The 14,126-nt window shown below is 36.2% G+C and overlaps 1 protein-coding gene across 2 annotated transcripts; it reads right to left on the minus strand.

Annotated features, from left to right (window-relative positions):
- Positions 1 to 10,614: 10,614 nt before the first annotated feature.
- On the minus strand, positions 10,615 to 13,150 carry TGA7 (bZIP transcription factor family protein). 2 transcript variants are annotated; one of them, XM_079054281.1, is made up of 9 exons: positions 13,078 to 13,150; positions 12,555 to 12,731; positions 12,384 to 12,449; positions 12,135 to 12,194; positions 11,977 to 12,054; positions 11,795 to 11,840; positions 11,422 to 11,693; positions 10,901 to 11,128; positions 10,615 to 10,829 (listed from the first exon to the last, which is right to left on the minus strand). In XM_079054281.1, the coding sequence occupies exons 2-9, from the start codon at positions 12,714 to 12,716 to the stop codon at positions 10,656 to 10,658; spliced, it is 1,086 nt and encodes a 361-aa protein (XP_078910407.1). In that variant the 5' UTR covers positions 12,717 to 12,731; positions 13,078 to 13,150; the 3' UTR covers positions 10,615 to 10,655. The 2 variants fall into 2 exon arrangements, with proteins under 2 accessions (XP_078910407.1, XP_078910406.1); XM_079054280.1 differs by having other exon boundaries at positions 13,059 to 13,094.
- Between the last annotated feature and the right edge of the window lie 976 nt (positions 13,151 to 14,126).

The raw sequence follows: 14,126 nt of genomic DNA on the forward strand, positions 1-14,126 counted from the left end.
TAACGACTTTTAAGGTGTTATCGCATGGTGGATGTTGTGGGGATTTCTTAGTTCTTAATCGTTTGTTCCTGATAAGGGGATACCGACATAAGTACGTGAAAAGCGGGCAGGAAGGATCCATCAAATCAGGTGGCTTTAGATTCAGTTCGTTTGGCAGGTTGAAAGGAAATAATGAAACGGGTGGATTTGTTTTCTTGGTCGGTGGAGATGCCTCTTGGAACAAAGGTGATCGAAACAAAGGAAGAGATTCGAGAAACTACACTGTGTGAACATTATGGCGTTGGAGTTCAAATCAGGTGGTTTTAGATGAGGCCAAGGAACAGATCGTTGATTCGGGAGAAGTTGAGATGATAATGAACATGTCTAACAGGACATCAGTCCTTAATTAATATACGTCAAACAGAATATGATATGTTCTCACATAACATTTGTTATCCGAAAAAAGGGGAATGAAAATGCATGCTATGTAACATCCCATTTTTACCATAGTCGTAGAGTGTAATTATTATAAAATACGAAATAAAAATATATTAATCTTGAGCCAAAATAATTATCATGGACACGTAGGAAACGTCAATACGATTTCCATAAATATATAGAGCGCCTAAATCCGACTTTGTAGTAAGAAGTTATGCTTCTTCGAAGTTTTGTGTTTAAACTGACGCGGCTCAACGTATCGAAAAAGTGAGTTTTAGATGGGTGGCTTATTAGCTTAAGTAATCTAAATGAAATTTGTAGTAGTTGTAAAACCGAGAGCGTACATATTTAGAATGCCCAAATCTAACTTCACGAGAGGAAGTTATGAATCTCGCAGCAATCGTAGCAGTCTAAGCCAATGAAAATATACATTTTTGATAGAGCAAGAATTAACTGTTGAGGCCTTAATGAAAGTTGTATATCTTGTCGAGAGCTTTCTGGTGATATAAAAAACATCGAAAACGGAGCTCTTATGCGAAATTTATGGTCATCCGAAGATCTACGAAAAAACGCCTGCGCTAATGACGTGGCAACACCGGAGACGCGATGGCGTGGAAAGATACGGATGTGACATGTAACACTCCAATTCAGGTATTCCATTTTTTATCCTCAAGTATTTCATTTTTGGCAAAAAGGGTCCTTCCGTACGTTGTGTGTTTGGTTACGCTTAGCGTACGCGTGTGTGAGCATCGAATGGCTGAGGCTCGTACGTTGGGCGTACGAGCAGGTACGCGGGGCGTACGTTGCAGATGGCTAAAAACCTAATTTCTTGACTTGAACCCTATTTAAACAACCTTATATCATTTGGACCAAACCCAATCAGCCTCCATAGCCTCATTTCGTCCTTAAATCGTATTTTTGCAAGAACTTTTGAGTTTTGAGCTTAAAGGTGTGTTTGGTGACTTTTCTAGAGGGTGTTCAAGAAGAGGAAGGAGGTGACCAAGCTTTGGATGTTATTGAGCTTCTAGATCCTGCATCTAATTCATCTTGAGGAACTTCTGTAGGTAAAAAGTCGAAACCTTGCCATCTCTTTTGCTAGTTTGAGTTAGTATTTTGTTATGAAGTCCATTTTTGGTTCTTAGACCCTCTTTTTTGAGTTGAGCAACTCCAGATACTAGGATTGTTAGATCTAAGCTCCTTGAGCATGTTTGATGCATAAAGTTGCCATCTTGAAGGTTATATTGAGACCATGCATGAGTTTAAGGTCTCAAAAATGGTCTTAATGGGAGAAATGAAGTATTGGGGACCCATATGGCATGCAAGGGCATAAAGTTGCCAACTTTATGCCCTAGGACATCTTAATAGACTCAGAAGAGTTGCGCGTACGGCCAAAGGGTTGAGTACGCTAAGCGTACTGATGTGGTACGTTATAGTTTTAGTGTTATAGTTTTAGTGTTATAGTTTTAGTGTCCGGGTTTAACCACGGTGTTCAATTTATCCCCAATACAGCTACATAACTGTCCGGGTTTAACCACGGTGTTCAATTTCTCCCAGAGACTTTTAGTGTTATAGTTTTAATGTACACCTAGGTATGCATTTTATTCAGAGTGTTTTAGTCCCATTGTATTTATAGTTGCATATCCTGTATGATTAGATATGCCAGTTCACTATAAACAATGCTCTGATACCAATATGTCACATCCCCGAACCAGACGGCGGAAACGTCCGGGGGCTTGCGCGTGACTTCATCCTTGTAGTATCATCACAAAGTATATAATAGAAACATAACATCATCATCACCAGACATGTAATATTACAACGTACATTGTTTACATCGAGTATTGTGTTTGAATATTACATGCCAAAATAATTAAAGTCTGATGAAATAGAAATATAACAAAACATCCATTAGTTTGTTCATCCCAACCTGCTTCAACGGTTTCCTGAGAATACAAGTTAATTTAAAAAGGTCAACATAAAAATGTTGGTGAGTTCATAAGCATGTTTGAGAAAATGATTTGTATAACTTTGCAATCACAAGAAAATCCTATATTTTCTTAAAATAGTTTGGTATGTTTATGTCTGATTTTGTATTAATGCATGTGTGTTGTTGTTTAATGGAATGCCAAAAGTGAATGAAGAGAATGTAAATAGAATGCCCCCAGACAACCCTATGTTTCCTGTAAAATAAGGAAAAGAATAGTCTCCCGTAAATTTCATAATGTTAATTCCTCTAAGTGAGCCGTCATAACCATACTAGATAATGACAATTTCGCCTATCTTGGCGTTTGTGAACGCCGACGGAAAATAGAATAAGGTTTCGTCACCCTAGACTGGTTTAGTCTAACCGTAGCGAACAGCTCAAGTGTGGGGGTCATCCCCGTATAGATCTATACACAAATCCCCACTCTCCCTCCAAGAGACTCTGGTTATAACTACATGCTACGATCGTACACTCAATAGGTCTCAACCGACACGTCTCACTAGATCCTTAATCGAATTTACGCGAAGAGAAACATATAAACACATTCCAGGCCCAATGAACCATGTAAGTGAACCACTAAGGCTCACTAAACATGTAAGTCATTTCCAGGCCCGATAGGAAGGAGATTATATAACATGGGCCCAAAATATATGTAAAAGGACAACTAAGGCCCATTTCACATGTAAGGTATTTACATGCCCAAATAGCACGCAGAAGGTATCCAAGGTCCGTCAAGCATGTTAATGGGTCAATGAAGCCCAATAAACATGTAAATAGTATTCAGGACCTATCAAGCATATAATCGGGCCACTAAGGCCCAATAATATGAGAATGCGAAATTAGTCCGTTTGTTATTTTCTTGCTTGTATTAGTTCAATTATTCACCAAAATGGCATAAAAGCCTACTTATTGTAAAAATGACATTCTTGGCCCGTTAAGCCAAAAATTTACAATTAAGGCCCAATTTTAGTAAAAATTACATTTTAGGCCCCTTTTTGGACAAAACTTGTATTTAAGGTTAGTTTTTGTAAAAATAACATTTTTAACTCACTTTTGTCAAAAATATCATTTTTGGCTTGATTTTTATAAAAATATACATATTCGGCCCATTATAGAAAATTTAATCATTTTGGCCCAAACTTGTATATTTTCATAACTTTAACCCTTCTTATGAAAAATTTACATTTTTGGCACAATTTTCTTGAAAGTGACATTTAAGCCCACAAAGGATCAAAAATTACAATCTTTGGGCCCAAAACCGTGAGAAGCCCAAATAAGGCCCATTTATGAAAATGTTTACATTTTTAGTCCTTGTAAGGTCTTAAATGTCGAGATTAGCCTTTGTTTAGCAAAAATTTCATTTTGAACCCCTTACTAGCTGTGAGTTACATAAATAACTCTTACTTTTGTCATTTTGTCAATTTTAGCCCCTTTCATAAAGTTTTTCTTAGCTTCAAATAATCTAGATGTATTTAAAACCTTTTTCTTGTAAGATGAGTTGAAATAAGTGTTATGTCATACCATTATCACCATCTTTTAGTAGATCTTTAAGTTCATGAAGTTTTGAACACATAAACACACATATATATATATATATATATATATATATATATATATATATACATATATATATATATATATATATATAACTAGAAAAACACACAAAATCATGCATACACACATAGATCTACACAAAACAACTTGTATTCTCCCTCAAAACAAAATAAAAATCGAAAATGGGGGGTATGAACTCACTTTTCTTTAAAGTTCTCGGTTTTTGGTGAGGAAATGAGAAGATCTCGGCCCTAGCAAGCTTCTTGAGAAGGTTTTCGAACTTAGGAGGTTCTAGGAAACATGATTCACGAAAAACATGTGTGTAAGAGGAGTGATTGAGTTTAAAAGTAAGTATATCACTTGAGTTTGTAAGATCTTACCACAATGTGAAACTTGAAGTGATCTTCTTGAAAACACTCCTAAGACTCACGAATTCCTTGAGAGATTGAGAATGGATGAGTGTTGAAAGTTGAGAGAAATTATGTTGAGTTTGAAATGGTGGGTGAGGTTGGAGAGTGAGAGAAAGGCCGAGAGTTAGAGAAAGATAAGAGAGAGGAGAAAGGTTGACTTTTGAAGAGGATGATGTGAGAGTTGCATGGATACATGCACTCTTGCATGGATATCCACCAAGTATTGATGAGGTGTCACCCCATTTCCCTCCCATTTGTTTTTCCCTTTTTTTTATTTTGTTGTAGGACCGAGAATGGGGAAAGGAAAAGAGAGGATGAATGAGTTTGGGCCCTTTCTTGATTTAGTTTGAATTTATGAGGCCCAAGATGAAGATTTTTGCATTGGGCCCTTATGAGGGTTCACGGCCAATGAAGCCCATGAATATAGTTTACGGCCCGTTAGGGCTTATGAAACCATTCACGGCCCATCATGGCCCATTAGGGATAAAATGAATTTTTCTAGGCCCACATGACCTAAAATGCTTTAGTTTGATGGATGTGGGTCCAATTAGAGCCCAGATTGGGTTTCTTGGCCCAAAATAGCCAAATTGAAAATTACTGGTCCATTAGGCCCAATAAGGGGATCCTAGTCCATACTAAACTTGAACCGGGATTTTTAGGGTTTTCAACCCATAGTTGAATATGTGAGATGTATTGTATTAGATTTTGAACTTTACTCCGGAGTTTTGATTCAAATAGATGATTTCATTTTAGCATATAGCATGGTTTTTACTTAAAGTACAAGTCTTACAAGAGCTGAGGTTTACATGAAAACAGAATTTCCTAGCTAAAAATGCAAGTTGTGACACCAGCCTTGCCTGGCGCTCCCTTGCCAGTCTTGTTGGGGGCTCCCTTGTCAGCCATGCATGACGCTCCCTTGACTGGCGCTCGCCCGCCAGCCTTGCCTGGTGCGCACCCGCCACCCTCTGCCGTCAGCCACCATACACTACCCCTAGCACCAAGATGGTTCTCTCCAGCTATGAAGAACCATCTCATCCGCCAAACTGATCTAACTTGATCGTCAGAGCCTGCTCCTGGGGCACAGTCCTTGGGACGGTTCTAACGACTTTGCTCTATGATGTCCAGATCTCTGCTGCAGCAGAAGACCAGCAGAATCGCCGAAGGTCGATGTTGCATCATATATATATATATATATATATATATATATATATATATATATATATATATATATATATATATTCCATAAGAGTATTAGGTATTAATAATCATAATGGTGCGACATGTACTCAGGCTGTCAGGTCTTCTGTGTTGGATCCAGATCAAAGATCTAGAGTCGGTGCTGTCAGCGAGTTTCCGATGAGATACCTAAGCGGCAGTTACTGCAAAGTCATTAGAGTTGCCCCAGGGATTGTGCCCTGGGAGCAAGCTCCAACGATCAAGTTAGATCGGTTGGTAGAGATGGGATGGTTCTTCCTAGCCGAAGAAAACCATCTTGGTGTGTTTGGTGTGTGTTTGTCCATGGAGGCTCTTGGGTTTAGGTCCCAGGAAAGGTCCAAGGGAAGCTCTCCCTCTATGGAGGAGATTATGTTCTATTTATATGGGATAATTAGGTCAAGAGAGAGTTAGGTCAAGCCTTGGGCCAGCTCAACTCATGCCCAGCTAGCAAGGAGTTGGGTAAGGCCTCTTAGGGTCGTCAGGCGAGCGCCGGGAGCGGGCGTTGGGCGAGAGCCAGGCGTGAGCGCTAGACAAGGCTGGCAAGCGAGCGCCAAGAGAGCACCAGCCTTGGTTGGCGCTCTAAGTCTTGATTTCTGGGCCATGCTAATGGACCATACGTTAACAAGTATTATTAATAATTTATCTTCTCAACAATTTTTACCTTGAATATTATTATATAATATTATATGTTTATCCTAACATAAAATAGAACCATATCATGTCCGCACATAGCATAGTATATACATATATTAACATATAATCCAGGCAATAAGCATATAATTCACGTAAGACTTCCATTAGATATTTACTACTTTAATTATACTTGTATTAAATCATGTTCATGAAGGGGACTATGCAATCACTTGACAAGGTGTCTGGTGATTGGTGAATTGGGCAGAGCTTCGCCTTACACCTTTTTTCCAAAAGACCTAGATGTACATAAGGCTAAGTCTTAGTCTAATTTCATATTTCATGGAACTATTATCCTAAGGGTTTATATTCCTCAACAATCCTAAAGTCTACTTCAAGATCAAAATAAGGAATAATCAGGTACGATCATATCAGAGGTAGGGTCTGTTTGGTATACAGAGTATACTGTTTGGAAATCCCACTTTAAACACCTCACTAAATCCAGCCTAGACATCACTTTCATAAGTAGATCGATCAGTATAACGACTTGAAATTACTGATAAACCTTAATTATAGATTCATAATAACGACTATGACTATAATTAAAAGTTACACTTAACATGAACTAAGTGTAGCTTAACTTATAGAGGTTCTTGATGAAAACCGAAATCCAAGAGGACAAAATACTGACTCGGAATCTCCTACTCGAAGGATATTACTCAGATGAGTACTCAGGGGTGTCGCAGGGCTTCGATGTAGGTCGGAAACGAGAGAAAATGGCTTAAAAGGTAAGATCGCTCGAGAGAGAAAGTGTGTAGAGGTGTAGAGGTGAAAGAATATACGAAACCATATATTTATAGACAAGAAAAAACTTGTGTGTCACGCACTCTAGGTATGTGTGCCGCGTACTAAGGCCTGGGTGGCTCCATTGGGCTTATGTCACGTGTCGTGTCGTCGTTCGCCCACCTCGTCCCCCTTCTAGAAGGTGACATGTGTCACACTCTTATGGATTCACGTTCCGTGTTATTTTGGGGACACGTAGACGAGTATCTAGGAGGAAGCGGCTCCCGACCATGCCACGTGGCGCCCTCTAATGGTGTCATGTCATCAGTGCGTGTGACGCACTTTACACGCGAATTTCCTAATTTTCAAAATGTCGTAACTTCTTCATACGAGCTATGTATTCGACGTTCTTTATATCCTCGGAAATCTCTTAATGAGATATACAACTTTCATTTAGACCCCGTCGGCTAATTTTGAATTTATTTTTAAAGTTATATTTTTAACAAGCTTAAACTGTTAAAGTCCGTTAAAAATTCATAACTTTCTCATATGATATCCGTTCTCGGATGTCTTTATATCGACGGAACCATATGGATGAGATCTTCAACTATCATTTAGATTGTTTTTCCTAACAATCAACCGATCTCTACTTCGGTTTCTGAGTTGTATAGTGATGCGTTGAAACTTCAAAAAATCATAACTTCCTCTTACGAAGTCAGATTTGAACGGTCTCTATATGCATGCTCTCGATTTAACGACTACTACTACTTTCGTTTAGATCACTTAGGCTAAAAAGTAATCTATCGAAAACTCACTTTTTACGATACGTAGAACCGTGTCGGTTTAATCGCGAAACTACGAAGAAGCATAACTTCTTCATACGAAGTCGGATTTTAGCGTTCCTTATATGTACGGAACCCTTGTCACATACACTATAACTTTGGTTAAGGTTATTTATCCTAAATAATCTTCCATGAAAAAGTCATTTTTAACGTTAAATATGTCTTAATAGACTAGCCCGAATCTGCGGGCATTACAAATGTCACCTTCTAGAAGAAAGAGGTGTGGAGGAACCGGAGCGCGACATGTGTCAAAATGACATAGGAGCCAGCAAGGACCAAGTGCATGGCATGCCCCTTGGCCTTGCGCAACACACCTCCATCTCCCTTACAAATACTCCTCCGAAATTCATGCATTCTCACCTTAAATTCTCTATATCTCTCTATAATCTCTTCAGTTCCTTCGAGTCCAACTTTCTCCCAAATTTTAGGATATTTTAGTAAGGTTCTAAGGTCCCGGAGTTCTCAGAAAATAAAAGTGTTCGAGTCGGGATTTTGTCCGCGTATATTTACCGGTTTTCGCTAAAACCTCTATAAGTTGAGCTACACTCTCTGGATTTTTGTGTAACTTATATTTATAGTCATAAGTCATTATTATGAACCTATAAAAAAGATTTATCAGTAATTCGAAGTCAAAATACTGATTGATCTACTTACTGAAGAGGTGCCTAGAATGGCCACGTTGGCTTGGTTGTTGGATTTCAGAAAAGTTATACGCCGAAATGATCCAGCCTCCCAACTGTCCGGCCTGGCCGATCTTTATTTGATAGAACTATCGGTATTCATTGGGATTATTAGTAGGTCAAGTCTACATTACAGATTCCCATAGGAACTAATAAACTATAGTAATATAGGTAGATTCGCGTTGGAGTGATGCTCGTCAATCGAAGTGTCCAGTTAACTATTTATCCCTTGAGAAACTGTCAAGGTGAGTTCGTCTCAATATATTGTATACTCCAGTATGTATCCTATGTATGTTAGGATATAGTTACCCTATAGTATGCACTTAGGCAATTAGACTGGGATAGTTAGTTGCATGTTATGTGGATTGTTGTTATATATGTATGTCATTATATATGGAGTTGAGGGTGGACCAACCTCGTGCTGAAGGTTAATAGACTTGGGCAGACTAGCTTCATGTTAAAGGCCAAGATGCGGACCAGCTATATGTTGTAGGCAAAATGGACAAACCAGTTATATGTTGAAGGTCGAAGGGCGGACCAACTATATGTTGAAGGTCATTGTGTGTATGCATTGTATATGTTTTGTGGTGTGGAATATTTTGAGGGAATTCACTAAGGCTCGGCTTACAGTTGTTGAATAACTACTTTGCAGGTTGTTCATCATACCGTGGAAAGGCCCTAAGATACTCTTTTATATAATAATGAATTGTGATGTTTTGTAAGACTTATATTTTAAATAAATAAAAATGAAAATTTGCCTTTGAAATATGGGACGTAACATGCTAAGGTATGAATATCAGCAAATTTCCAATGTGGATTGGATTCTCTGTGAACTCAAAGCTCTTATATAATGATCTCACCTCCACTGTGTACTAATTAACATTTTATATCATACTCTTGATACAAAGCGGTGTGGGTCGTCTCAAGGACTATTAGAAAAAGTTTCAGCAACAAATTTCAAGGTTTTCGACCAATCCACACATATCGGAAATCACGTTTTTAGAAAGACAAAGTTGCAAGAATGGTCCCTATGGTTAGGTCGAAATTGCTACTTTGGGCCAAACAAGTTTGGACTAGCATTTATGGTCCAAAGGTTTTCATTTTCTTGCCATTTTGGTCCAATTTACTTTAAATTTTTTAATAATGACCATTTTGCCCTTTGTTTTTACTTTTTCAGTTTTTTTATTTATTCAAATACTTTTACAATTAAAAGAAAAATAAAAAAGAAATTTTTTTTTCTCTCTCTCTCTCTCCTCCCTCTCTCTCCATTAGAACCTGAAGCTTTCTGCATCTACTCCGAGCATCTAAATCACCACCCTCCACTATTCTTTCCAGAACCACCACCTGCAGCTACTATCACCCCCTCCTGTCACCACCACCATCAGATTCCACCATTATAAAGAATAGAAAATTAGAAATCATTTTTGTTTTTTGTTTTATCTTCTTGTAAAAGAAAAGTTGATCAGCTATGAATCATCAAATATTAAACATTGATAACCAAAATCAAATTAGAAATCAACAATCTATCTTTGAATGTTCATCGATTTTAAAGCACATAAAACATTCAAAATCATATTACAAAAGCACTAATCTATCCAAGAACATTCATAAATCAGTTTTCAAAACTAGATGCAAAAATCAGATGTTAAAGCAAGCCCTAGCGCACACGATGCATCACCACCAAGAAACCCTAGCCGCCATGAACATCCCAGATCTGTGCAAAAATCATATTTTCCATCCTCTATTTCAGTAAGCCAATAAACCCATTTCCACGAAACATACATAAATGTTAATGAACAAACGGGACTATTGTTCGTGTTCGTTAGTTTAGCTATACGAACACAAACTCTTGTTTATGTATGCTCATTTATTAAGTAAGCGACCTTTCGATGAACTTTATTTTTTGAACGGCTCCTATTTTAATCCTAAATTACACCGATGTCTATAGACTTGAACGTCAACTCTAGGGGAGGAACATATTTTTCGAATCTTTAAAACTTCAACACGTTAGAGTGGAACACATACCGTTAAAATAAGTATTGTATATATATATATATATATATATATATATATATATATATATATATATATATATATATATATATATATATATATATATATATATTGCTATAAACTGCATTTACATTTTTTGACCAACAACGAAATCTAATCCATGAGGTCTAGCAGACCAAAGTGAATTTAGTACACGAAGACGTTGGAAATACTCGCCCAATGCAAGCAACCCTTTTGCTGCCTGACGATTTGTCAAGACTCGTGACATTTGTTGTAGCGTTCGATATCGAAGATGATCCGCCTGTAAATTTTAATATTTTCAACATCTGAAATTTCTAAAAATCAACAAGACCTCGAGCAATTAGTATTTACCTGGTTTAAGAAGTTTTCGAGTGCTTGGAGCTCCTCCATTGCCGAAATCATCCAAGTGTTGCAATTTGCACTTTCCGTTATGTTAATAGCGACGCTTTGAGCCAACGTTTGTTCAAGTTTATCAATTCCTTGAGTTAATGCATCTTCGGCTTGTCGACATGTGTGTCTAAGCTTGGATAAATTCACGATTTGTGTATCTGTTAACGGCTCAAACCATGGCATTAGTATCTGTCAAAACCAAAAGATCATTATCAGAACATAAGATTCAGCAGTCGCAGTGTTGGAGTTTTAATTAATTCCAATATGGATTGAGTTATTTGTAGGCATTGGGACCACCTAGTAGATTCTTGTGTATATGATTTACATCTCATGTAATGATGTTTTCTATATAGGGTGGTGTGCGTTAGGTATATTAGGGGTTGTGGAAAAACAGCATTTTGCATAAACATAAACCAATGTGGTATGTATGTAACTAGTTGTTGGACAAATTTGATTGGTGAGGTTATGATTTAAGGACTTACATATAGAACCTCGGAGGGTCGGAATCCACCAAGCCATTCAAACAACCTCTCAATAGGAGACCTCCACGACCCATATAACAAATTAAAGGCATCGACCTTTGCAGCATCAGCTTTCATCCAGAAAAGATCTTGGTAGCGGTCTATAACACCATCTAAGACTATCCGAAGCTCATCATCACTTACATCGGTTTGTAGGATAGTCATAAGTTCACTCTCCTTTTTATGTTGCTCAACAACCCATAAATCATACTTACCCACAAATGTAGCAATCCCTACACATGAGAACCGTTTCAAAAGATTTTGCAATGTTGAGTACAAAAGTATTCATGCAGAAAAAAAAATACGAAATCATATACACTCAAGTTGACATTACCATGTAATTCACCATGGCCTACATTTGGTGGATCCACATACGTAACCTGTAATCAAGACAATAACAAGAAGTTTACACACAAAGTCCAGAGAACAAATCTAGCGACACTATATCGACAGAAACATGCTTTAGCGACAAATTTTAGTGTCTCAAAGTTTTTGCATAGCAGGATTCTCTTTAACCTGTTGTCGAGTCCTCTTGATTTCATGCTCCAGTTTTTCCAACTTTAGACGCCCTGATTCCAATTCTCGAACGTAGGCCTACACAAACGAGACAAAAAGATCATGCTAATTAAAAATATCAAATTATAATCACTTGAAACCAAAATGTTTTTCCATACCTTTTTCTTTAAACGACTTTTTCGTGCAGCTTCACGGTTTTGTGCTAATCGTCGTTGAAACTGAAATACATTAATTAACATATTAAAACTCATCTCTAGCAGCACATTATTTTTAAATATCATAAGATCTCATATATATATATATATATATATATATATATATATATATATACATATATATATATATATATATATATATATATATATATATATATATATATTATTACATAATCAAATGAAATAAGTTACCTTATCTGAAATGTTCTTATCCGACTCCCGATAAGATTCTAATGATTCTTGAGAAGTGTACTCCATCTAAAGAACACGACAAAAAGAATTATATCTGTAAAATGTAAATACAGGGTAAAGATGATCATCCGTACGATGAAAATTCATAAAATAATATATATGTTCTCCTACATTGTTGGTTAGTTTTGTTGATTCGGGTTGACTGGTGATGGTATGGCTCTTCTTCGTGTTCATGTGATCATCGAAGATGCCGTTCGACATGCTAACATGGTGAAGTGGATCATATGTTCCCATTCTTGACGAAGTGGAAAATTGGGTTGATGTTGGTGCCATATTTATATGCAAATCCTAATATAGTAAAAAAAAATGCGTAAATTATACAACTAGTAAGGTCAATTACTGTAATTAGAAAGTCCCGACTTCCTATGTTGAAACCAGTCTTTTTGCAAAACAAAACGATATCATATTGGTTGTTGAATGAGTGATACTCAATCGCTTAATTATATGTCCATAAGAAGCATAGCATAAGTATAGAACCAAATAAAAAGACTTTTAATTATGCTATCCTTCAGTAGAGTATGAGTTTGGGTAATCTCACCAAAACTCTTATCAAACTAATAAAAGATATATCAAACAACCTTTAAACAAAATTAAAAACAAATTACAAAATTTTACGGTGTGCATATAGAGAGACCTATTGATGCATGAGCAAATGGAGAATGGAAAATCTTGAATAACAATAAAGATGGAAAATATGTAAATATTATGCGGGGGTTTTATAGACAAGGAATTAAATGCATTAACATAATAAATAAATATAACCAGGTTAGTGGAAAGGGATAAAGTCGCTTTAAATTATTTCCACCATCCACAAAATGTATTATGATTATTCTAGATTGGTATAAAAATATATTATAATATTTGGAAATATGTTTCTATAAAGTTATCTACATTGATAACTATTGGTCAAAACTAGGTCTACACATAAACACAATAAGAACAACTACTTTTTCACCGTTTTCTCTTCGTTATTAATTTATTTGATATATAATAGCACAAAAAACCTGTATGCATGGTTAGTTCTTTTATAAAAATACATTAGAATCGGAGAAAAAGGCTAAAGTAAATTAAAATGATATAAATGAAGTTTAATTATTGCAGGCAATAGTAAATAAGAAAATGACATTAGCTTTTTGAAAAGTTTGATTAAATTATTATGCTTTCCTTTTGCTTGGTGTTTAAGAATCCTAAGATATTTTTAGTAGGAGTCTCTATAACGAGTTAATTAGTTGATTTTATATATCATTTTGTGTAGAGAAATGTGATGTGTTTTTCTTTTAAAATAAGTACATAGAAATTAGCTCATTGTATATAAGCAATCTTTTTACAATTTCGGTTTTGAGAAACTTCTTTCTCTAATAGTAAAAAATCATTGTTACTGAAATAGTCAACAAAAAAATTTCATTAATACTGAAATAGTCAACAAAACTCTATATACAATAACTGCATTAGGAAAAGAATCGACTTTTTTCATATATTTTAAAACATTGGTGATGTTGATAGTTTCACTCGATAAGAACTCATCAAACAATTTTAACTCCAAATAAAGTTCATTGACATAAATATCCAATCGTTCACCGTATTTAAATGCGACTTCCTGACAGCTACAACACAACTTATGATCTTTGCCATTAAATTCCTTCAACTTTTTTGAAACAAAAAACAAAAATTATTTTCATACTC

Source organism: Lactuca virosa, chromosome 6 (assembly GCF_052849685.1).
Source record: "Lactuca virosa cultivar CGN04683 chromosome 6, Lactuca_virosa_CGN04683_v6, whole genome shotgun sequence".
NCBI classification, from domain to species: domain Eukaryota; kingdom Viridiplantae; phylum Streptophyta; class Magnoliopsida; order Asterales; family Asteraceae; genus Lactuca; species Lactuca virosa.